General features: G+C 41.7%; 1 protein-coding gene across 5 annotated transcripts in view; it reads right to left on the bottom strand.

Annotated features, from left to right (window-relative positions):
• NOSIP (nitric oxide synthase interacting protein) overlaps positions 1 to 26,143 on the bottom strand; it is a 32,045-nt gene extending 5,902 nt beyond the window's left edge. Inside the window, exons 1-7 of one of the 5 annotated variants that reach the window (XM_078596852.1) lie at positions 25,921 to 26,143; positions 20,014 to 20,101; positions 18,999 to 19,104; positions 15,977 to 16,058; positions 15,635 to 15,782; positions 13,374 to 13,498; positions 5,077 to 5,264 (exon numbers count right to left, since the gene is read on the bottom strand). In XM_078596852.1, the coding sequence (XP_078452978.1) occupies positions 5,077 to 5,264; positions 13,374 to 13,498; positions 15,635 to 15,782; positions 15,977 to 16,058; positions 18,999 to 19,104; positions 20,014 to 20,083 (719 nt within the window). In that variant the 5' untranslated portion in view covers positions 20,084 to 20,101; positions 25,921 to 26,143. Of the gene's footprint in view, positions 1 to 5,076; positions 5,265 to 13,373; positions 13,499 to 15,634; positions 15,783 to 15,976; positions 16,059 to 18,998; positions 19,105 to 20,013; positions 20,102 to 21,284; positions 21,424 to 25,581 lie in introns of those variants that run through there. The other 4 variants (XM_078596851.1, XM_078596854.1, XM_078596856.1 and 1 more) reach the window with 4 other exon arrangements.
• Positions 26,144 to 26,649: the final 506 nt, after the last annotated feature.

Genomic DNA, 26,649 nt, shown 5'->3' on the forward strand with positions numbered 1-26,649 from the left:
ATGTGCAGTCTCCCCGAAACAAGTTTTACTTTCATACAACAGTGCTGAAATGGGTTTTTTTCCCCCCATGTATGGCCTAAAGAGTTGCCAGAAAGGTGAAGTAAAACTGTTTTGCCCATCAGACATGTATACTTGTGTTTCAAAGTGGTATTTACAGTTTAAAAAAAACATGCGGTCATCCCGGTTAATGCCAGCGACACTATTCAATCTCGAGTGAAACCTTTTTCTTTCACATCCCATGACTGCTACAGTCAACCTACAAAGGTCAAGAACTACTTTAAAAAAAAAATTGTGTTTTATCTGAATCATCTTCATTTAGAGTTAAGATTTTCTGTTTTGAATGGAAAATGCAAAAAAACGACTTGAAAACAAATGTGGGACTTAATTGTTACTAATGGTTTTGTAAGGAGCTCTGCTCAGAAAAAAAATGCGTGCATTTAAAGTGTTCATAAAATAACTACTATAGAATATTAGTCTATATGCAGTTTAGACGGTGTTCGATACAAGCTGAAAATTACGTTTAGATGATGATGATTAATATACACGGAGTTATTATCAGCAGCCATCATCTATCCACTGCTGGATGATGGCCTCCCCAAAGAGTCGCCATGTACAATGAGTTACCATTGAGTAAAAAAAAATGCAGAAATCAACAGCCAATGCACGAGAAATGCCGCACATTGGAAAAATATTGAGAAAACATTTTATCTCGTGTTTATTTTTTATTTTCTTTTGTAATAACACAGTGGCAACTACATCTCCACACTCCATAAATACAGAGACCATGCTATGCTGGAATGCAGTGGCATGCCAAACGAGGTTGCTCGGTTCTCTGCTAAAACATGGTGAATCCTACAGCAGATATCAGGCAAGACATGCCAAGCATAGCTTCCACTACTACCAACACAGAAATGCAGGAAGCATTCGATTTATCCACGAACAATTTGTAAGGTCTTACCGCACAAAAAAGTAACTTTTTCATGAAATACTGCATGCCAAGTTGTTTTTGGCATTTTATTTGCAGAAGCTGCCAATCAAAACTTTCCGTTCACTTTTTTTATTTAAGTTTTTTGAAGGTGGAGAAAGCCTCGTCATGTAAGCAGATTGCTCTACTTCCAGTAAATACAACTGCAACAGATACGTTTTAGCAGCTGCAGTTAAAATTGTTTCATTAATAAACCTCAATATTAGTGTATTTCACCACATTCTGCAATTCATTAAGGACAAATAACTCATACCCAAAATGTACGAAAAGTGAATAATTTTTTGTTAATTCCCTTAAATGCTATTATTCTGAATAGAATGATGATGTCTGTGCTATGTCTGTGAGGCCAGCTACAATCACACATCATATATCATTGCCGTGCCCATTTTAACATTACAATAGAGAAAATCATTTAAAATTAAGATTAGTGCCTGATTTGCAAAACAAGCAGAACAATTGTAATTAAGTCCATCAATTACTTATTTTAGATGCGGCCAAATTGTAAAGATAGCAGTTTTAATGAAAGACTACTTATTTTTGTATACTGCCAAACAGAACACACACACACACACACCACGGAATAACTTGTTGCTTACTTTTTAAGACAACTTGGCAGAGAAATAAGAAAATGAAGCCGAGATTGATGGTACACAAGAGTCTTGGGACTCTAAATGATGTTTTCTCGGTGACTATTAATACCTTTAACTAAAATCTCGTCGCACATACCATCTGGCCTTCTCTACTTAAAACAAAATATGTAGCAAGAGCCAAACGCAGCGATCCCTGGGATGACAAATTGATAACCAAAGAATGTCAATTTATTTAAAACTTCCTCTCAATTCTCCAATGGGTATGGAGACCGGAAAAGTGTGATGGTATCGCAATGCTAAGCACCAGAATTTGTGATAAATAAATAATTAAAGGGAACACAACCTCACTTTTTTTTGGTGCCCAGTTCCCCGCAGAATAATACATCAGCCCAATGTTTAAAGAACATTCCTCTAAAGCCAGACAACAGTATTCCCTGTGGCACAGTGAGAGGTGACACGATTTAAACACAACAAATGCTTTCAACACTCACTGCTTCTCACTACGAGCAGGTTCAACTAAACCTAAATGTCGCTAAAATGCCATCCTGTTAAACGTCAATTCCACGAAAGAGAACACAAATCTGCGACATCTACACAAGATGCGTTTGTGCTGCCTAGCGCAAAACGCAGATGTCCGTAAGTGAACAACACAAGCACTACTGGCATTGGCTATGATCCCTGTTAAAGGCGCGTGACCACTGCTGGCCATCAGGGGGTTTTACACAGTGCTTGCGCTACAAAGTGCTCTGTTATGCCTCAAGCGCAGGCAATGCGCCTGACGGTAATGAGCCCCCGGTGGCCCTTTTACGGCCCATGCCAACAGCTACACCCGCTTGCAAGCCGCACTATAAAACCACATTCCACCGAGGTGAAAAAGTGCCCAAGTTTTCAACATCTACGGATTAATTTACAACATTAAAATAACGCGCGCTCCACCGCCGACGTATAAACCTTGAACGGGAATGACAAATTATTGGGGGGGGGGGGGTTTCGTGGCCTTTGTACTGTGCACGGGAGGGTTACCGGGTGTAGAAAGAACTTCTGTTTAAGTGTCAGTGTTTAGGCTCTCAGGCGGGGTTAGGATTGAGGCAAAGGTTATAGGGCAATAAGATTAGGTCTCGTGTTTGCCATTTTGGCTTAGGGGTAATAGTGGAGGGGATAAGGTAAATTGTGAGAGTTAGCGATGGTGCTAGTGTTGGGCATTTCAGCTCAGAATTACAATTTTACGTTATGAGTTTAGTGCTCATAAAGTGAATAGCTATGAACATTATTTGTATGAGGGGTTTATGTTAAGTGTTGATAACATACTCGTATAGATAGGTTCAGAATTAGTATAAGTGGATTTTAAGTGAATGTTGATAATAGTGCTATATGGTTATGTTCAATGTTATGGCGGGTTTAGATTATGTTCATAACAGTTTGGTACAGCTTGGATCAGTGTGAGCAGCAGATTGTTTAAAGTAACGTGTTCATAGTGATACCATGCTTCTTGCTTCAACGCCAGTACAGCGGAAACTATATTTATCCATAACCCTTTATCCATTGCCGCCAATCAATCTGCGGTTATTTGGATGAGAACCCCTCTCATTCTCGAAGCTGTTTGTCCATGTACAGCGCCCTTAGCAACGTGGAGAAGAGCTTGCATATTAGGTTCTACATTTCTAACATTTGTTGTGACACATAGTTGAGAAACAAGGACGTTGACAAAGATCGTGGAACAAAGGTTAAAAAGTTCTCAAAGGGGCATGGAGAGATGTGTGGTTAAAAGTGCGACGTGAGGAGGAACACATGGATCAGAGCACATATACGCAAGTCAAATATATTAATTGTCATATTGACCATTAAGAACAGCAAGTGGACTTGAATGGACGAGACTAGTGACAGAGATGGCCGAGAGGATGTGCACAGTGTGTATGGAGCAATGAAATCAGCTCCTGTGAAATTGCCAGATGAATTGCTGAACTTGCAACATAGTGAGAGATAGCAATCGCTTGGAATGACCTCCATCGTGGCTGATGATATGGTTAGGTTCATTGCTCATATGTGTACATTTGTATTATTGTATAAAGAGGTTTAAAAAGTTCAGTGTTTATACCATCTCTATATGATGGCTGATAACAGTTAAAACAGCTCTTTTAGAATTAGTATACAAGGGAAAAAGCTAGGCCAGCATGAGATTTTGGTGCAAAATACAGACTCTTTGTTTTGGGTATGTGAAAACAATTGATGCCAACCAATTTCCATCCGTGGCCTTGTCCTGCCATGTGGAAGGAGCAACTAGAGGCCATCCACACAGGTGGTGGAATGGTGCTATAAAGGAGGACCTAAAAGCCCTCCAAATAAATGTTCACATGGCCCACGTCCAAATGAGGATTCCCACTTTCAAACGGTCCCCAAACGATATTTGTGCATCAATTAAAGAATCGCAGCTGCACTAATTCAGTGCTAGAGGGTAATATTTTTTAACCTGACAAGGGCATCTTGCAGTGAAATTAGAAACAGAGTAAATTAGAAACAGGTTGAAAACCCAAAAGTATTTTAACGTCCAATATAGCCCTCAGGAAACAATTCCCCACCTCTGCGATAAACTGTCAGGTTGAATAGTTACATCTCTTCCTGCACTTTAGTTTTGTCAGCAGGCTGGTACTGGTTCTATTCACTCCTCAGTCAGGAAAATATTGCACTTCCCTGTGCTACACACTTAGGTTGAATATGCATGTCTTAAGTCTGTACTCGTTCATAAAGCTCGTCTTCACCAGGCAAAAGTTTTAAATAAATCTAAGAATTAACCTGACATGATTTTTTACATTTTCTATCTACGATCAGACACCAACTACTCCAAAAATGTGTATTTTTCTGCAAAAAATGTTTTTTGACGACTTGCTTCAACTTCTTATATTTAAAGACGTACCCATCAGAAACCGCTCAATATAAAGATTCCGTCCTTTTTTTATAGAAAGAACAAAAAATTATTAACTTAATACTCTGGAGGGGAAGATCCTATTTTTTTTCAATTTTCGAATAATTCAAATTTTAACATAAAAAAATGCGTAAGTTTTTAGTTCCAAACCGCTTTAATCCGAAATATCTCAAAAACAATAAAATATCGAACAATGGTTCTTGCATTAATTTTATTTACTGTTTAACGCTCTATCAAAAGAAAAAAAACGCAATCTTATGTTTTGCACGGTTTGTCAATGACACGCGCAAACATGTTTATGGGGCACTTAAAATCGAGATTTGGGGGGGCCTTATTTTTTTTCTGTTGTGTCCTAAAAATTACACATCAAATGTCAGCTTTCTACCTTGTCTGGAAGTATCTTACAGCTTTTTGAGACACACACAGATTAAGGTACCTATTTATATAGATGCATGTTGAACCTTACGGACCCAACCATGCCAATCGGAGATCTCGCTGCATTCCAGTTTTGTGATCCCGGGTGAGGGACGGGGTGGGGGGTGGTGGGTGGTGGTGGTGGGTTCTCAGGCTGTGGCACTCACGATGGACGCAGCAAGGCGCACGGCACCGAGTTGCTGAGCACGTCGTTGGTGACGGCGCACACGAAGCGCTCCTGCTTGCTGATGAGCGCCGTCTTGGTGTCGCGATCATTCACCGCCATGAACTTCACCGGGTACAGATCCTTCAGCCGCAGGGGACGCCCACTCATCGGGCAATACACGTTCTTGTCCTGCACGCGGCGGGGGGAGGCAGAACGACCGCTCCGTTAGTTTTAGCAACATCTGTCGCATTGCGCTAGCAGTTGTAATTGTTTTATTTCCCCCTTTGTTGCACGACTATATTCCATGATGAGTCGATAAAAGTTCTTCGAAAATCTCACAGCTCTACTGTGTAGGCGTTCGCACTCGTGCTGCATAGCTCCGACGCGTTTTCAGGTTGTACCACGGCAAACTTCTTCAGGAGCTATTCCATTCCTTAAAGAACTACTTGGGAACTATTAAATTCCTGAATAAGTTCCCACACATGTGCAGGGAAACACATCAGAGATCAAGCCAGACAACACCCAGTACAACATGACAACACATCAGAGAACTCCTGTAGTTATAAGTGCACCGTCTTGTGTCGAATTTTGGCCCCGAAAAAGATGACGTCCCACAACTACTTCCGAAATAACTTCAGTAGGTATATTTATCCATACTAGAGGCATGCATTTTAATTCCCTGTATAGATTGTTAATCATGTGACTAGGTTGAGACCAACTCACTACAACTGAGAACATAGCTTAACCATGGTTAAGTCATATATCATTAGTTGTAACTGTAAAATACTTGGGTGAAATGCACCTATGGCAAAATGTTATTTGGAGGTGCTGAAATTGTCTCCTCATATTTGTGGGAAATTAATGGGACTCTGGATTGCATATTGTGGTTCCCATCTGGGATGGAGTAATTTTGAGATTTGTTGGTGGACCGCAACGTAATGAAGCCATGATGTGCGAGGGACACCCAACTGAAGGGCAATAACATGCCCAGAACAATAAGGAGGATTCTATCTTGATTTGAAGCTGACACAATATCTGTGGACATTTTACATGTTTTATATTTTTATCTCTATTTCAGGTGGGGATTTTCTCTGGCATTGAAATGTACAGAAAATTAATATTAGCCAATTATAAATTATTGCTTCTCTTCTTAATTCAACAATACCGAAAGAACCAAAGAGTATGGATCCCTGCAGTCACGAAAACTTCAAATCTAGAATAAAAATGTCTTACTCATAAAATGATTTGTATTTATTTCCCCTCTGAATGCAAATGCGGCTCAAAACCCTGTACAGAAAATAGGTAAAGGGCTTACATCTGAGTAAAAAGACAAGATACAACTGCTGATGCACATATCAAACTATATCACACTGTTTTTAATGTACGTACATGTACAGCTTTTTGTCAATGCAGGAGTGTATGACAGCTTCCCTGTGCAGTGTAGATCCATAGGTTATATCGACCATACTTCACCACGTTGGTCAGTGAAGGGTCGTGAAGGTGAGGAGTATGAATAGGGGGGAATATAAGTTCAGCACAGCTATAGATTGTGGTACACTGCCCTTTGCCGTCATCTACGTAAACACGCAGTCCCATGACAACCTCTTTGTGCGAATGATTACCCATCCAAGCACATGTTTATAAGGTCGCACTCTTCAGACACAAAGTGCTTTCCACAAATGAACCACAATACCTTGCCGATCTCGTCATGGAGCATAAACCATCACGTGAATTCCGGTCATCCTCGCAGCAGCGTTCGGCTAACCATCGAACAAAGACGGTCACTGCATCGCGCGCTTTCGTATGGGCTGCTGCAGTCGCCTGGGACGGTTTTTCTACCGATAGTAAGAAGCCACAGGAGCTATGCCATTTTAAATCTAGATTGAAAACTAATTTCTTTACAACTGCTTTTTGTGTTTAGTTTGCGGTCCTTCCCCGCACCTCCGATTAGCATTTTTGGCGACATACGGTGCGAAAGAAGTTCAACATACATACATACATAGCCAAGCTCAACCATGCCCATTCCATGTGATTTGGTGTATAGGTGCTCATGTAATTATATAAAACACAACTGTTGTTTACACATAGTGGATACGAACACATGATGACCAGATCTATCACGAGCATCTACGAGAGCGATAACCATCTCTCGTGAGAATATCCAGATCGTCCTTTGGGACTCACTCCGAGAGAGGCTGTGAGGGGCCTCAGCTATCTGCTCTCTTGTCACTCACGTGTAAACACGCACTTTGCAGATAAGTAACTTCCACCAACAACAGGACCTCTTCTATTTCCCCACGCAAATGACAGGCTCAATGGGCATAATCTAAATTTACTGGCCTAAAAACACCATCATTGACAGCGGGCCAGGTAATAAATTATGCCTTATCTATTCTAATGCATCAGCTACCAAGGGAAGGCTGATAAACACTTACATCCATTCTCCAATGTGTTTGTTAAATCAACTGTCAGCTGCTATGAAACATTGTGCTTGAAACGTTGATGGATGAGACAGTGTTTAAAGCTAAATTGAAAACAAATCACTAATTATGCTCGAATGTTCCCACACCCTGTTTATCCCAATACCAAGTTATATATGTTTATATATATATAACAATACCATGTTATATATGTTTACATGAAAAATGGGAATGCCTATAATGCAGGGGCACCCAAACGTTCATTGACTGAGATGTACAAATACATTTTTTTTAGATTTTTTATTATTTTAAGGACAAAAATCTGCCTTGTTTGGTCATGGATCTCTGGAGATTTAACTAAAATGAAAATACAAAATGACAAGCAAAATCATCGAAGCTATTGAACGTTTATAAATTAAATAAAGTCGACTCATCTTGGTAAACACATTTTTGGGCCACCATGTCGAGCATTAAAATGATAACTAACATTGCATAGATTAAAAAAAAAATCACACAATGATGTACCGCTTATAAGCATTTACATTTCAAGGGGTAGATTTAAAGTTTGAATCGTATCGTATTGTCCATATCATTATTTATAAAGGAATACTCCACTTGGATTAAAAACATGGATAACCACAAATTAACTAATATGTTCATAACTGGATTAATATGTGATGTTGTAAGACATGCCATGTATCATGACGTATCACTAAATCCTTCATGAATACCTCACTGAAAACTGACGTTCTTGCTCCTTAGAACATGGCACAGGCCCTCTCAAATCAGGGTGGCAATTTGAATTCTTGCGTAGGTCACTGGGGTTAATGAAGTCATTCTCTGACCCACCAGACTATGAATTTCACCAACTGCAGCCATCTACCCACTTAGAGTACGTGTAAGCAAACAAGATGAGCAGCACTGACAATTTACGTCAAGAGGGCCCAAGCAATGCATCAGCAGTCAAAACAAACACCCCGCTGCACACCGAAGTCACATGGGTCAAGCGAAACCAATTGCTAGAAAACACTGCATTAGGGACCACCGTGAGCCTATTCTATACGTGACGAAGATAACAGGTTAAATGTAATAATTGTTTTTTTACCCTTTTATCTGGCAACAAAACTGACACCTTTTTTACGAGGAGTCATGTTTGCATAGACCACAATACCTGCAGTCATAATGCAAACAAAAAAAACATAACTCTGATAATGTATGCACTGTCCTTGAAGTTGATTGGTCCACACCTGAGACAGCTTTCCTTAGAGCATAGTCTCACATGGTGTTGGACCAGATGACACCAAAAGGCACACAACTCAAAGACATATTTTTGACTGGCAAATGAGGTTCCAATGAGGTTAAATGTATCTATGGAGTGTGGCTTAAACATTCAAGCCCCCCCATTACACACATTTAGCATCTTGTATGTATGTTGAACTTCTTTTGCACCGCACGTAGACACCTCTGCTAATACAATGTAATTCAACTATGCGATATAGCATTGTACGTCTCAATGTAATTTATTGTTGTATAAAGTAATTAATTTATTTATGGTGTTTAAGTGAGGAAGTAAGTATCCTGTGTAATGCTACTAACAATAATAATCAGCTACTATCTATTGCTGGATGAAGGCCTCTCTAAGCTTGTTGTTTTTTCTTCTTGGTTCTTTCGGTAAAGTCACGTAGAATGAAAATAATAAAATAATAAAAATAAAACATAATAAAATAATTCTCACGACGTTTCGGCCACAACGCAAGCAGCCGTCCTCAGGTGAAGAACAGGTCTGTCTGTCTTCTCGACAGGTCTGTCTTTCTTCTCGACAGACCTGTTCTTCACATGAGGACGGCTGCTTGCGTTGTGGCCGAAACGTCGTGAGAATTATTTTATTATGTTTTATTTTTATTATTTTATTATTTCCATTCTACGTGACTTTACCGAAAGAACCAAGAAGATGAATCCCTGCAGTCACGAAAGCTTTAAATCGAAACTTGTTGTTTTTATCTACAGATGCGCAGCTGCAATCCATTCATCTACCAAAAGAGCCATGACCACTTTCGTTTGATGTTCTTTGTGCTTGTCCCTAAAGTGCATGTTCCATGTCTCAGCTGCCACTAATAATATCATTCATGCATGTGATACATCAGTAATATTTTAAGTTTCACTTAACAAGTTGCGGAGAAAAAACACACCGAAATTCCACATAAATCAGTGTGAACTTCAGAGGCATTGAGTGAACAAGACGTACCTGTATGTTCATTGCACTATCAAGCTGCCCTTTGCGCCAACATTTGCAGCGTAACCAACCAATCTTTCAGCTCTTCCAAAGCTTTTATCAGGCAAGTAACAATTCAATCAGATGCATTTCTAAAGTTTGGCATTGAGATTCTATACTAGATGTAGCGCAATATTAGCTTCAGGTTTTATATTACTCAATTAGATTAAAAACATAGTTTTTCTGCATCCCTTTGTCAATCAACCACTAGATGACAGCCTCCCCCCATGCCACCATGGTGGTGATTGAATGACAATATTTCACCTGGATGGTGGTGATTGCGAGTTGGTCAAGGCAAGCAGGCTAGAGGTGGGAGAACAGAAGTACAGGACAATAGATGCCTAATGCCCACTGTGTAGCACCACCAAACCTGCCTGGGACAACTCCACGTGCATATAAGCCCTCGCCAGGCTAAAGCCTGCTTAGTTTCCAGGGAAAAATTGGGCGTATTCCAGGTGATTTGGTCTCAGTCTGGTCGTGGATATTGACAAATATTGTGGCAACCAGTGTTGCCGCCAATAGAAGCTTTCTTTAGCGGCAACAACAGCACGTTGTGAGGGGCGATAGTCAGCCAACCGTTCTCTCGCTGTGCAGGATTAAGCCTCAGCTCATCAATCAAGTGCTGTCGTGCTCCCAAACACCAGAGCCCCGCCGTACAGGCTGTCATGACCGCCGCAATTCTAAATACACTAAATCACCGATATGCGGCACCCACAGTACAAGCTCACAGCCAGCACCATTTTACAATCCCTTATTCGAATTCCTCAAGTGCAAGGAACTGAGAACATTTATCTTTAATGCATCAACACACAACAGACTTTAGGTAGTGAAAACAGATATTGGTTTTCATCTGACAAAATAAACTTGAAAGCTAACATGAAATACAAATTGAATAATAAATATATATAGCTCCTCGTGAAACACATACTTGTACTGCCATTATATGGATAACTGATATTTAAATTCCTTCATATTCTTTCATTTGAATCCTGACAGAGGCAATGGCAGATCTGCACCTGATTTATTCAAGGGGAGTGTGAACCTGAGCACAATTACGCATTCTGACTGCAGGAATGCATGTTATAGAGGATTACAAAACACAGTGGTAACAATTACCTTTATTTATAGGATAACGCAATGTGAAAATTCCTCAACTCCCCACAAAAGCGTTGGACCATATGCCTGCAGTGATGTAAGTGTTTCGAAAAAGACAACATTTATCTTCCCTTACGAACGATGCAGAAGAAAAGCAGACAAACCCAGACAATACTGGTCTTGGTGATTACGGGTATCTATAAACTCATGCACAGGTGCTAGATGGATTGGTGCATCGCAAGACCATGCTAGATAGTGATGGCTTGGGAAGAACTTCATCCAGGAGAGGATTGCTCATAGCTAATAATAATGATGATGACGGTGTAGCCTCTTAAACCACCAATGCCACCCCATAATCCCCCGTGGCTCAGTGAATCATTGCTGTAATACATTCTTGTGAGCATAAACCAAAGCACACAAGATAACGCACCTGGCCGAGACAAGGCACAGAGTTCCCATTGAACAAACTATATCTATAAAAAATTGCAAACACACACTATGCGCGAGTTTTTCTCATGGAAATTCCCATTAAAAATGTGTGCAACCTACTCCTCTTCATTTGAGAAAACTTACACCTGCGCTAGCTACGCGGAGCTTGCAAGGAATATAATCTGGTGTTTGGATAAATATGCCGCTGTGATATACACCACTGCACTTTTTACAGGGGTTCCTGGCCTCTTTCAAGGTCCCTTACTCGCTATTTTACGAAGGATTGGCACCCTGCCCCAAGTACATATCTCTCCTTTTGCAGAAGGCCCATTTGTGCAGCTTGGTGAGAAACTTCAGGCTGCTGACATCACTATAAATATGTCCAGCGCCCTTAACAAGCCCATGCCCTTCATATCCGCTCCCACACACCCACCCTGAATGTTAAAGCCATTATTTTAGTGTAGAACACTCGTTGCTTAGACCAATACACAGCTTGTTAGCACTTAACACAACTCGTGACAGCTGAAATTATCGGGTGCAACAAAGTCCCCATAAAAATGAGTTGCCGTACGGCAGTTAGAAACGTGCATCTAAAAAACGCTCCGCTGCTTATTTATCCATCAGACCAAATTCTTGAGGCAGCCTAAATTTGTCAAGTTTCAACTTCACCAATGTTTAAGGGAAGGCGCATGTGTCCACATTATTCACTGCCCAAGCGCAGGTTGCTATGGCAAAAGATATATATATTTTTAAACTATTCGAGGAATTATGCTTCTTTACATCTCAGTATGCAAGTTCCTATTTGAAAGACTATAAAAAGCAATACGCCCTATAGGGTGCTAAACTTTGCCAGCGATGAATATCTTTGGTCAATTCCGCAAACATGTTACATCTTTTGCAGCAGAAAAAAAAACATCTTACCAAAGTATTGAAGCTTATCATGTTCACTAAAAACAGAATGTAAACATTCTTTATTTTGAATTTATTAAATTAACATTTGCTTGTTTCTGCCAAGACTGTAACATGTTTGTGGAATTGAACTCAAACAGACATTGTCCTGCTCCAATGCGGTTGTAACTGTTGCACCTGCTGTATATTGGGCACAAAACATAATCCCATGTGCGTGCAAGAGACGTGGGGTGCGGTCAGTGCAATGGCCAGTGCATCAAGCTCACACCAATCACAAACATTTTTTTAATCCTTTATATTAAGTTCACTTGCTTGCTTGCTTGCACGCTTACGACCGTGCAAATCTTTCGGTCGTTTTTTAACCCACTTCCCGTGATCCAATCGAGCTGACATTTTGCACACAGACTCGTTGTGCGTGACAATTTATTTTCGTGAATTTTTTTTCCATAACTTTACACTTTTTAGGAAAAAAAAAAATATATTTAATTACCAATTGCTTAATGGTGGCAGGCAATCATCTGACCCATAGGTGGCAGCCATCTCAAACCAGAGGACGAGAGGACTCTAGCCGCCACGCATATAAAGGATTTATAGTGAAAAACTTTTTTTTTACGGGTTAATTTTTATCATCAATAGCAGCCAAGATACATGCACTGTTGGACGAAGGCCTTCCAAGCTGTTGCTATCTTGGTCTCGCGAAACATCTATCTCCATGATGGACATGCCCTCGGATGTTTCCTCCTTTTGACGACACTCCATCAAGAGTTTCATCCAACAGCCATCATCTTGCTAAATCCCACTTCTTTGGCTTAACAGTCAGTGCATATCTTCTCTAATAAATGTGTTCCTCTTCCTGTTTCTCAGTTTAATGCCAAGTATGCATATTCTTATTCGTGCACTCTTCAGCTTTTGTTCAATTTATGTTGTCCTCGTCAATGTTTCTGATCCACGTGCCATAGCCAGTAATATAAAGTGACTTAAACTTTTTTCCCAAGCGCATTCGCATGCCGCTTGCTGTTATTAGAAAGTAAGAACTGAAAAACCATTTACACCAGTTGTTCTAAACCGTTTTGATTGAACGGCTCCCAATCAAGACGACTGGTCAGAAGAAGAGAGGAAGGGTGTGGACAGGGCGCTCTCGCCCTTCATCGCGTCACACGCGCGCTCACTCACAGGTTTCTTCAGCTCCGTAGCCTTGGCCTCGGGCGTGAGTGACGGGATCCAGAAGCTGGGCAGCTGCTTGTCATGTAGATTGGCCTTGGTGCTGCTGCTCCCTGCAGCCGGCTCCTCCGCGCTCGCTGGCAGATGTGCAAGCAATCGCAATTCGGATCGCGTTCAGTAAAAAAAACACCGTTAGATGGTTTAATCAATTGGTTTGCTACAATAACATAACATAGGTTATTGTAGCAACAGAAGGTGTATAGACACAAATTTAAAATATTGAAAATTGCAAACAATTGGTAAAGATTTATATCTTCTTGGTTCTTTCGGTAAAGTCGCGTAGAAGGAAAATAATAAAATATAAAAAATAAAACATAATAAAATAACCAAGAAAATGAATCCCTGCAGTCACGAAAGCTTTAAATCGAAAGATTTATATGTTGATGAGAATAAACATGTGGCTAGTAAAGACCGTTATTACAGTGTACATGTAAAGCCACTTGTGTTAATTCACTACTCGGACTCAGTGAGGGCCACCCCACGGCATCGTGGGGGTCAATTAACTGTCAGTACAGGTTGAAGGTGGGGACCATAGATGTGGAAGTGTATAAGTATAGTACAACAATTCATGTTATTGCACTGCCCTCTGCTGCCCACGTATCCCCACAGCCAATAACTTTCTGTACATGTTGGTCACCCATTAAAGTACTATTCAGGCTCAACCTTAGCTTACAAGATACGACAAATTCAGGCCCATCCCAAGGTGACATGATAGGTTTTACATAAAAAATCCAAAATGTGCTGAATAATCATGACTGAATAAAAGAAAAATAACCTTACCAACATAATTAGTTACAAAAGCCTCACTTGATAAACAGAACAGATGTAAATGAGCTTTCAGAAAGTCAGATAAACTTTATGGACACATATGCATGTTGTACTGACAAAAGCACATGTGCAATTATCAGAGCACAGGTCTAGAAGTGACCACTCGATTCGGTGTATTTGGGACTGTGCCAGTGTGTTTATGCCAGTGTGCAGGGAGCAGAGGTGCAGCGGTTAGCGCATTGAATTACGACCAACATGTACACAGATCCTAGTTCGATTCCCGCTTACGGCCAACACTAGTGATGAATATCTGAACCAGTCCTGGGCCTCCCCTAGATCGACTCAACGTTGCCAAGAGGGTGACAATGGCGGCAGGCCGTTATGCTGGCCACCCACCCCCTTCATGTGGAATGTCGACCTTCATAGGTGCTCGCTTACATCGCTTGGTTTAAAAGTCTGTTAAGGCTAAATGGAAGATGTTTGTGCGAGTGTGTGGAGGTGACTGGTAACTGATAATTGCTACTCACTCTGAAAATGATTTGGAGATGCTAAAACTGAACCTGGAGCATGCCACGAAGAGGGGGGCTGTTGTGGAGAGAGTGTAGAAGTTTTTGTGCCGAGGCAGCAGAGGTCGCAACCGGGTACCCGATACCCATACCCTACCCGATACCCGGCTACCCGTACCCGGCCGGGTACGGGTACCCGTTTGCGACCCTGGTTCGGCCGGGTACGGGTAGGCCGTGAGTCACTGGTGAGTAACCGTTTGTCACTCATTTCCCAACGTCTTGTCTCTTCTCACAATTCAAGTTCCTAGAATCAACCCACCCACGCCTGCAACATGGTTTCATCCCAGAGGTACCCTACCCGTACCCGGCCGGGTCCCATCGGTAACCTCCTCTGGCAGGAGAGGCTGTTTTTGCTGGGTCATATAGCCCACATGCCCAGCCACCGAATGCCCAAGCAGCTTCTGTTTGGCAGATAGAGGGGGCTAAATGGACTGATGCCGTATAAAAGGATGTGGAGCTGGTTGGACTGCCTGATGACTGGTACCAGCGGTGTCAAGAACGGGCTCTGTGGAGGAGGCTCGTGAAGGACACGACTGGGCAGTTGGAGGTAGGCGCCCTCCAACAACAATGGAGGACAGAGGAGCGACACTCAATACAATGAGCTGGGCGGCTAAAACGCGAGTTGGCACATTGGGGAGTACAGGTGGTGAAATCTGCCAGTCATTTGAGTCAGTCAACTCATGGCACCTGGGTGTGTCCCGTGATCTTCTGCCAACGAGCCTTCGACACTTCACGTGGCCTCAAGATGTACCGAGTTTGGCACAAGCGACGTAGTGACGTCGCCGCCACTTAGTGGTGAACAGCGGTTGTTGTGGATGACTGTGCTAGTGTGTGCAGGTGACTGTGCAGCTGCTTTTGCAGGTGAATGCAAGCTCTGACCAGCAGCAGATTTGGGTGCGAAGGGGTTGAGGGGCTTGGAGATAATGGAGCCTTCTTTGGCGAGGAACGCCTTCACCTTGGACTCCTTCTCAGCCTTTGCCAACTCCTGTAACTCTGTGCTCTTCTTTTTCTTCTGTTTCTCGTACAGCTGCACCAAAACCAAAATCAATAATTTACCCTGTACAATATCAACAGTTTAACAATACAGTGTGAATAATGCACCATCGGAAAAAGTTTGCCTTGTATGTGAGCACCAGTGAAAGCCAAGGCCACATTTTAATTCATGGCGTTTGTTTTAAATAACTGAGAATCGTGAACATATTGCACGACTGATAAAAGTACCTTTGTTTTCCTGGCTGTCTCGCACTTCTGGTGAAGAATATACTCCAGGATTGCCTCTTTCTCGTACAGAAATCCATCTGGCCTGCAATCACAGCAGCAGTGAACAAAGAAAATGAAAGATGGAGGATACATTTTTTTTAACTGCATAAACACTGCTTGGTTTCACAATAAAACAATAATAATCATCGACTTCTACCCACAACCACCTTAAAGCTGTCTCCAGCCAGATCAAGGTGAGGGTTTTCTATACAAAGTTATAGGCAATCTCTCAGTGTTTTTTTGTTCAAATAGTCTGCAAAGGTGTGGTCTGCTGCGGTTTGTTCCGTTATTTGATTTGTTAATTAATGAGACTGTGGGGACTCTCTCGTCTGGAGGTCTGGAGTCATGACCCAGCAAGAGAAGTGGTTTTGCCAGACGCCTTCCACTCAAGACGATTATGCATAGCAGATGCTGGAGAAATGCTTATGCGGTCCAGTTTCTTGTGTCGAAACCATTCTTCCTATGGACAGCTTAAATACACAATATATTCCTACTCGTCCTTTTTTACATGGTGCTTTCAAAAATTAATATCGAACACATGGCAAGAAAATGGGCAACAATAAAACTTTAACTGGCAGTAATACTGTTATTTCATGGCACTTATTCTATGTAAAGAAATGTATGTTTTCAAAATGAATATCATTCTGTGGTGCATATAGAAAACAACACAGTAACGCTTTGGCAGTTTTTTTTTCTCTTAACAATTGGAGATCTTAAATAAGGCTTTTAAAGACAATATTATTGTTTTTACAGTTCTCTGTTTTATTTTAAAAACACAAAAAATAACAACTACTGTCCTGCCAGATGTAGAATGCAAAGTTCATTGTCGTGCAAACACTCAAAACATGACGACAACAAAAACATTTCTGCTGGTCTCCCTTCAGAACTCCCAAACCATTCAACCAGTAGGGTAAGAGGTCTCAAGAGTACGTGGGCTCAGAGTACGCGGGGGACCTGCTCATACACGACCGACCCCTGACTCATATTTGCACTTCACGCACGGGGCGGGAAGCGAGTAAAATCACCCCCGCCATCATGTGAACATGTATTTGATGGCGTGTAACTGTATTAGCCCGTGAAAGAAACGAGTCCACCCAGCTCGCATCTCTCGTATTTATCATACACAGATGATATGAATAATCTACTGTGCAGTACTTTATTTTATTAAATATTTACGTACATATACACTCGTGTAGGCGAACCCCAACTTACGCGAATTCGCGCTTACGCGGGGGTACTCTGAGACCTTACTGTATTCTATTTACACTAATGCCAGGTTAAGTGTTTTAAGTGCAAAGCAAAACGGTCATTCTATTAATATCGCTCCTTAATCGAACGATACATGCATCGAAATCTGTAAAACCTCTGCAGCCACCAGTGGCTGCTACAATCACCATAAATTAAAATAATAATCATTCCCAAAACGTGACAAATTCGCCGAATCAGAGGGAATCGGGAGGGAATCGTAAACATCCTGGGACCTACTAGCAAAAGATAACAAAGGACAAGTACATTTTCTGAGTAGGGCTGATACAATAACCGCTGGAATTTATATTGCAGTAAGTGCTGCAGAATAAAAAAGGCTGACCGTCAAATACTGAATCGCTGACTGGTTACAAGTGAGTTATTTCCATTTAACCCGATCACCATAATAACATCTTCTTAGTTCTTTCGGTAAAGTCTACGTGACTTTACTGAAAGAACCAAGAAGATGAATCCCTGCAGTCACAAAAGCTTTAAATTGAAATTTCACCATAATAATAGTTGAACAAGTCTTCATTGCTGTCAACAAACATTAAGTACAATGACTATAATCGCCCATGAGACCGCACGATGTCTCACCACAATGTTTACGGAAAGAAACAACTGCTACAGTTAGCAGATGACGTGTATGAGTTTGGATTGCAAAGTGTGCGCTATGTGGAGAAACAACATATCACGCGCTGCTGCCGGGAAAGAAGGCCAAATGTGCAGCCAGTGGAGAAGGGCCACAAACTGCTGGGTGCTTTCCCAAACACCGTCTTTACTCTTGAGCGTTAAGCCCACGCAGTCTGCGATGAACCAGCCTTCTGTTTTAACCCTAATTCAACAGATTGGCGAGTCAGATGTGGTTCAGTTAGGCAATGGTTCTTTGTGTGTTTTAAATTTCTCGGCCAAAATTCTGTTAAGTGGCATTAATACAAGATATGATCAAAAGCATTAGGCTTGCAATCAACACCATGTGTAAAGAAAATTATATTAATTGCATTGAGCAAAACATGGTACATTCAAGTGTACTCAATCAACGATGACCATTTTTAAGTAGCAATACCCTTAAGACAATGTGTACAAGTCTCACATTATTTAATCCAGCTTTACTTAAAAAACAGGTGCTTTGCTTGGACCACTCTTGTAAATAAAACACTTAAGCGTGATGGATACTGCTTTGTATCAGGGAACGAGTTCTTTGGCAAACAATTTTTGTATTTTATCAGTTATGATAAACAATAGTTCATCATAACTGGGAAACATGAAGTAAAAATCCCTGCATTATTATCCATGTTGCATGAGTTTGGTTTCTATCCACTCACCTTCCACAAAGAAAACTTAATGTGGTTTACGTTTTTAAATGGCAGTTTTATGTTTATGAAATACTTTTGCTCAACGGGTGCTCAAAACAAACTCTCTTACTGAAAAGTATCATATTTGCCTGGGCTTTCATCTTTAATCATCACATCTCTCTGTCCTGAAGACAAAACATGGGTCATGTGTTTTCCAGTACGAATAGAATAAAGCTCCCTTCGCCGCAACTATCTTATTCATGTCTCCCTGCCCCCACATTATTTCAGAGAAGTCAAGTTCCTCTGTATTTACAAGAATATGCAAACTTAGATCAATCCAATTCCACAGACTCAGCTTGTGAGTGTTTGGGTCTCATCACTGATATTTTCTGCAGCACTGAAATGACAGACTAGTTACACGGTGGAAACCAAATCTTACTCACGTCACGACGGGCTCTTTACATGGCTGCAGGCTCAGGCAGCAGCAATCAAAGTCCTTTATGGAATCCTTGCTGAGGCGGGCCCGCTGGGTGCCATACCCGGAGACCGCTGTAAATCATCAAAAATCATCAATGAGAGAAATGTTTAGTCACATTAATGTTTTGAGAGTATAGGCGGTCCCCACTTTGACGACACAATGAGTTCTTGGAAACCCCTTCATTGTAAATCGGACCCTATTTTTCCAGACAGTAGAAACATCACTTGTCGATGTGTTTTTCCTTTTATCAGTCATATTTAAGAGGGCTTAATAGGCAAACAATCCACGGAAACACTTGAGGATAACAAAAGCCCCATGCAAAGTCACATCGGAAACCAGACCGACTCTGTTAAAAGGTATTTGGAGTGATGTTGGAAGATGCATTGTAAATAAAGCTTCTGCATTGTCGTAAATCCATGGTGGCATTATATAAACGTTATAAATGTGGATTGTTGAAAATCAGGTAAAGTGGACCGTCGTAGCCCGGAAACCGCCTGCCCAGTGTAACTGATGGGGTATAGCATGGGCTACCTCACCCCTGAAGAGAAGTGGGCCAAATGATTTATTTTATTTTATCTTCTGGGAAACCAGTGCAGGAGTCATCTTTACTCGAGAAATTGTACATGTACAGCCCTTTTGAAAATCCACTGCTGGATGACGGCTTCGCCACGCGATGTGGGTTGCGGGGATATTTGACACTTCACCACCCGGTTTGTGCGGGGTTGAAGGTGGGGAGCACGGACAATGCAGCATACAAGTATGGCACAATGGATTGTTACACTGCCCTCTACTGCCCTTCAAATAGCCCAAAAAATATTTATGCACACAATCTGCTTAGTTTTCAAGATCTTATAAGGTTATTTTGGTAATTCGACAAATGTTAATTGCATGAATCTTTTTTAGACTGGAGGAATCCGATGAGCTATGAAGTGTAGCTGGTATTGCCAGCCCAACTAAAGACAGTATTACTAATGTCGCACCTGTGTCCTTTTTCTTTTCGTAGTAGGTGTACACAGCACCGGCGGTGCAGTTTCTGCCATGTCTGGTCATGGTGCGTCACACTCCAGCCTGTGAACAATACCGTGGTTAACCACTCAGCTTAGCACATGTGCGAGTGAGACTGCATCTGGCGATCGTCCATCGTGCACTTGTGGCCACATTGTCCAGAACGCAATGTGCATGCATGCACACTGTACGATACAGCCTCCAAACTCCAAGGCGTCAATGTAATTGCATGTCAGTAAGGGTATTACGAATAAGCCACTGCATTTCCTTGATTAATTACATTTCACTTCTCGCCCACAGTTCTATCATTATATATTGCGGTTATTACGTGTACTTTGGTTAAAGCTGTTCTCACATAACTGTGGAAAATATTTTTACGCTTCAGTTATTGGACCGAAATATGAAGAGAAAACAATGTTCCGTATCTTAATTAATCAACATGTGTTATTTTGCTGAATAGTAGAATGCAAGCATTATAAACATGTTTATACAATTTTAAGGATAGTATTATCGTACGCTTTGATGTTTTTAAATATTATTTTATCACAACATACATCAACATCAATTTTTAAACTTTTCTGAGAAAACACCAAAAATGAGTTTTTTTAAAACAATGATTGACAGCAAAACAATACTCTAAAAATAGGCCCTTTTAATACAGCCAGCTCAATATCACAACAAATTACAAATTTGCAATTGCTCCTGCTTGCGTCACCTCTGACTATAAAGTTATTTCAGATTTCGTTTTGCCATTATTACTACAGTCATTTGTCACTGCCATTTTCAGAAAGAGCAAAGGCAAATATAATTAAATAAAGTTCTCACAACTAATAACAAAAATGATATCAACTATACTGCAGGCTAAAGGTTCACTCTTTTAACAAGTGGAAGGGTTTAGCATTTCAGTTGAAAAAAAAAACTGCACGTGTTAAAATATGCAACTTTGGCCAACATGGTAGTTTCAACTTTCTGAAAGAAGAGGCAGCATTTAATCAGGGGCCACGATAATCCTCCTCCTGTCGCAATCGGAGAGGTGCGGCAACCCCTGTGATCGATGGAAACGCTGAGGTCACAGACTCGAACTGATGCCTCCTGCTGCCCCCTGTTAGGAGCGGTCACAGGCGGGTAATTAATTTATCTACAGCACTTAGCGGAGACCTTTAGTTACAAGCACGGCAAGCAATCACGGGCCTGAAAATGATAGCGGGGGATTTAGACCCGACCGTGTACATGGACAGCTGCATACCGTCAAGGCAGATCGGTCAGCCGACTTGCAAGGGGAGACGTTCAAAGGGGGAACACCGCGCTGCACCGGTGGATGGGAGTCCTGTGACTTCATGACCACGCGGCCCATTAATTTTGGAGGTCCTTCATCCCGAGATGCACTACAAAGGACAAGCTGTCTGTGACCCCCCACAGCCCTGCAGGACCCAGCCCCCACGCTAATCCACCCTCCCCTGTGGAAGATAAATGAATTGCAGTGCGCCAGCTTGATGGCTGCAGGAAAAAGTCGTATATTGCCAAATTTCGCATCAAAAGGTCCTACAAGGCTCTGACAATTAAATGCTGGGTTCTGGCTCAAAATGTCAATCCAGCAACGAGTGTAATTCAAAATGCTATGAATTCTAAGGTTGCAGCATATTGCCACGTTATTTTTGAAGTGTTAAAAAATACTTACTCAAGTCTGTTAAGTTTGAATGAAATAGTACGATTTACAGATGGTACTAAAGTTTTTTAAATGAAAATTTGTGGTATGCAAATATACACAGGCTTACCTTTCATTATCAGTGCAAAATAGTCAAATCAACATGGATAAATGTAGTTTAAAGACTGAAAATATTTATAAAAAAAACTGTTATTCTGAATAACAATATTTTTTTTAAACAAGACAGTTTATTTAACTACCACTGGTCAAAAAATAAGAACAGCTGTATTATTGTACAAAAACAGCAACAGGTTTAATATTCAGCCAAATGTAAGAGTGTTATCTACTGATTTAGTTTTGCATGGCAGTCTGCAATGCATCCCACTTTATTTTCATCTGTCGAACGCTGTAAATTTCTGCAAAGGCACGGTTACAGGCAGGTGTCCGGGGCACGTAGGTCTGCTAGTCTTCCTACCATCTCTCCCTTGTCTCCACTCCTCTGCCTAATATAACATACGAGTGCATTTAACACATTGGCACTGAGCAGCTATATGGTGCAGTATGGCACTTGCACCTTTTCCATGCCAAATTAAATCCACAAAGTAACTCATCTCTGCAGACAGTACTGTGTGCACAACACTCCCTTTCTATGCCATTAGTAGTGCAAAAAGACGCAAGAACATTATCATCACTCTTAAAAGCAGCAGTGATGTTGCACAGATGCCTAATTGAATGTAGTAGCCTACACACTATATCGTTATAAACATAACCAGTATTCACACAAAAAACCCACCATATATCCATCACTAAAAACTCCTTAGAAAAGAAAAATAGGCTGACGTTTCAGACCGAGGTCCTTCATGAAGAAAAATGGCAGCCCATTTTATATGTTGCTGTTATAAGGAAATGTTCGTGATGTATTTGCCAAGGTTTTTATTTGAACTTGTGCATCAATGTTAAAAAGCAGTCCCTATATATTGTTAAACACCAACATGAATTTACTCTAAATAGTGGCAATATTTAGAATTGATGTATTTTAACTAATTATTACCTCTTACACAGGTCTTCCAAATGTTCAATTTCAACAGATGTCAAACATTGGTAAATGATGGGACAGAGGCCAATATTGGACAATATATTTCGGTGCAAAATGTATAATTAGCATAACTACTGACCATGAAGCGCTTAGGACACTATAGTCTACACTTACAGAATAACAATAAAATATTTTTAATTACTGCCGTTTTGCCGCTGTCAAACAAACTACTTATTCGATTTGTTTAGAATGATCAATATTTGGTAAAAACAGAAATTGTATTCAGGTTATTTGCATACCAAGGCCCCTGATGTGTGGGGAGGGGGGCAAAATGTAATATAAATCCCGTGGCCCTCCTCAACTCTCCCTTGATCTCAGTGGTGATCCTCCCTCACACAGCCACGCGACATTGACATTTTCACACTTAACGTCACACGTTAAATATGATTACGTTCACCCGCTCGACAACGTACAAAAAATGACTTAAAATTATATCACACAAACACCATTTCTGCGTTTCACCAATATCGTCCTTTTTTTAAGAACATAAAATGTCAAAAAAATGTTTTAAGTGCAAAGCAATGAATGCAATACAGTTAAATGACCGAATGATAAAAGAATAATGTGCAGCACTTTGGCAGTGATCAAGGTCTAGGATTTTGTAGGAATGCCCTGGACTAACATTCCATAGCCAAAGATTTGCAGCAGCATAGATAGTGCCCAGTGACTCCCTGTGATGTGTATACAACTGAGGGCATGCACTTGGTCTTTATGCAAACACTGACCATGGACCATCCACCAGTCACTAGAACCACCAACATGTGGAAATTCAGACACTGCATTCATGTTATGCAAAACCAACGCTTTCAAATTGTTTCGTCCCTATTGATGGAGTCAAAATTTCACTTTCTAAGAATGAAAGTAATTTTTTTATGAAAACGAACATAAACATACAATAACATACTAATCCATTTAAAATTATTAAACAAAAAATAACTATTAGTTTATCACTCATTTCTGAGTGAAGGTCTTCCAAAACCATCACCATCTTTCAATCTTGCCTACATTGCAACATTACATCAAAGTCCTGTTCATGAACTTATATCTCGTTTCATCTTTGCAGTGCTCATACCTCAGGTGCATTCTTTTAGGTGCGAATCTGTCACGAGCCTTGTCCATCGGCCAATATGCTTTCTATTGAAGTATCCTCTGAAAGCTCAAGTAACTTACAATTGGCCCAGATTCACCTACCTACCTGCTCCTAATTGAATGCATGAATCTCGGCATTTTTTACACGCTACTTTGTAAAATAATATTTCTGTGCCCATGGTTATGAAGAACCGATAGTCTTATTTTCTAAAGACAGACCGTAATTTCCTGCTGAAATTAGCAGAGGTGCTCATCTCGCTCATGGTCCAGAGGCGGTCGTGAAAATTTTATTATTTTTACTTTACCATGTCAGGCCCACTGAGCTATATACAGTATATACTGTAGTAATTTTTCAGAAGCCACCTGGCCACAAATGATAGCCCAAAGTGCCTTATCACGTCGAAATGTATTGCAGCCAAATACTCTCAACGCATATTTCTAACTGTGGAGGGAAAACCAGGAGGATCCGGATAAAATTCCACGCGACCACGGGGAGAGAGAAATGGAAACTCCAAATGTACAAGCGTCAGGGTCGGGATTGAACCCACAGCCATCTGTATATGCCAGGCGAGGTAGTTAACATCTCACCACCGCGGTCCTGAATTCCACATTCATATGACGGCGTGTCTATTCATAGGTCAATCCGGTTAACTGCTGACTTCCTCACAAATTGGTAATTTTATCGACAACGGAGATGATGAGCTAAGTCGAATCCCATCTGGGATTTGAACTCACAACCTTGTGTGACGCTCGCTCTACCGCTGAGCCACCTGGGCAGGATTATTAACAAATTTGCTGTAAATATATGGAAACAATATACATTGCTTCCAACAAAATGTTGTTATTTTTACAGACCCTGGAGAAAGTGGTCATAATTACGATATTCGAGGTACGGGGGCTCTTCCGCCCCTTCCTTTACCAAGGCGCACTGAGCAGCGTGGGTGAAGTATGGTCAAACAATCCCACACGATTCACACGCCGTGGGGACGCCTTCATCTGGCAAGACGTTGACAAGAGATCTACATAACTATGATGAATGACTACAGCTAAACTACCGTACAATGTGTGGGTGTTGTGCGGTTACAAAGATCCCCCACTCCTATTCTTAGGTTTTTTCGGTAAAGTCACGTAGGTAAAACATCAAAATTAATGAAAATAAAATAAAACAAAAATCACGACGTTTCGGAGGCAACACAAGTCTCCGTCATCAGGTGGGACCGTCACAGCCAGATTAGCTGCCCCGTGTAGCCTTAACAGAATGTTGGGGCAAGTGCTGTTCGTGGGCACCTATGAATGCCGGCACGGCACACGAGGTAATCATTTGAGGCTGAGTTGCCCTCGGGGAGGTCCAGCACCGGTTCAGACATTCGTCAGCGGCTTTGGTGGCCGTGAGCGGGCAAATCGAACTCGGGTCGCCGGGTTCGTAGCGTGGCGCGCTAACCACTACCCCCCCAACGCCCCCACTGTGTCATTAGACACAACAAACACGGAGAGCCACAGCACACACGGAGAGACACGGCACACAGGGACAGCCGTCGCGTTGGTGGCAAAAATCCAAGGGTGGCACAGTCGTTTTTTTACAATCGGGTTTAATTGTCTTTTTATATTAAACCCGATCATCTGAGATTGGGAGAAATCCGGTTTAATTGGTTCTAATTGCAGAATTGCACTTCTCAACGATGGGCTTCATCCATTCCAAGCTAAGGAACTCACTGGCGCCGACGATTGTGGAGAAGCTCGTGTTCATCAAGACCAACTTGCCCGCCGCATTCTACGACTACCCCGTGCCCGACGGCCCCCCGAGTACGATAGCAGCACCGACGAGGAAGCAGCCTAAGCCTTGGATCAGAGTTTCGTATTCATTAAACCAGGTTTTAATTACTCGAAGTTGGGTTTAATTGTATTAAAGAAAAAACACCGATGCCTGCCGCTGGAAAAATCGGGGTTTTCCACCCCGTAAATGCGATTGCGTCACCGCCCGGGCCTTGTAACAACAACATCAACAGCAGCAGCAGCTGGGGCCGCCCCAGGGGTACGAGATGGTCATCTTACACCGCGTGAGGCGAACGCCGCGACAGCGAAGCAACTTATAGGCGGGCGCGACCGCTCGGCACCGGACCGCGGAACGCTTCGACGAGAAGGCTGAAGGCGGCCGCCGGGCAACTCACTCCGCACTCGGCCGCAAGTCGAAGGCCTCACACCCCCCTCACCAAATACCACGGGGGGGGGGACTTTACATTACCTACAGCGTACGCGCGCGATTCCCAAAGGCGATTGGATGGAAGCGATCACGTGCCTGGAGTCAATCCGGGGTCCTATTGGTCAAAGTGGGGGCGGCTGCACTGACCACGCCCCCTTACCTCCCCCTCACAGACCCCCACCCCCCTCAAGATGACGTAACTGCGTATCCGTTGTGTGAAATACAAACGGGGTTTCGGGGATTTTTTAAGCTACGGATCGTCCGTAGGGGGTTTGGTGGGGGGGTTCGCGATTTCGTAATGCGCGGGGCCGCCGTATCTCGCTATTGGTGTGCATAATAAAGATAATAGATTTTGATTTATAGCTTTCGTGACTGCAGGGATTCACATTCTTGGTTCTTTCGGTAAAGTCACGTAAAAGGGAAACAATAAAATAATATAAATGTAAAACAATAAAATTCTCACGACGTTTCGACTGCAATACAAGCAATCATCATCAGGTGTGAAATCTACAGCAAGAACATTGAAAACGTCCTTACACAGTACATTTTCTTGCTGTGGATTTCAAACCTGATGATGATTG

The sequence above is a fragment of the Lampetra planeri genome, chromosome 8, assembly GCF_965212315.1.
Source record: "Lampetra planeri chromosome 8, kcLamPlan1.2.h2, whole genome shotgun sequence".
Taxonomy (NCBI): domain Eukaryota; kingdom Metazoa; phylum Chordata; class Hyperoartia; order Petromyzontiformes; family Petromyzontidae; genus Lampetra; species Lampetra planeri.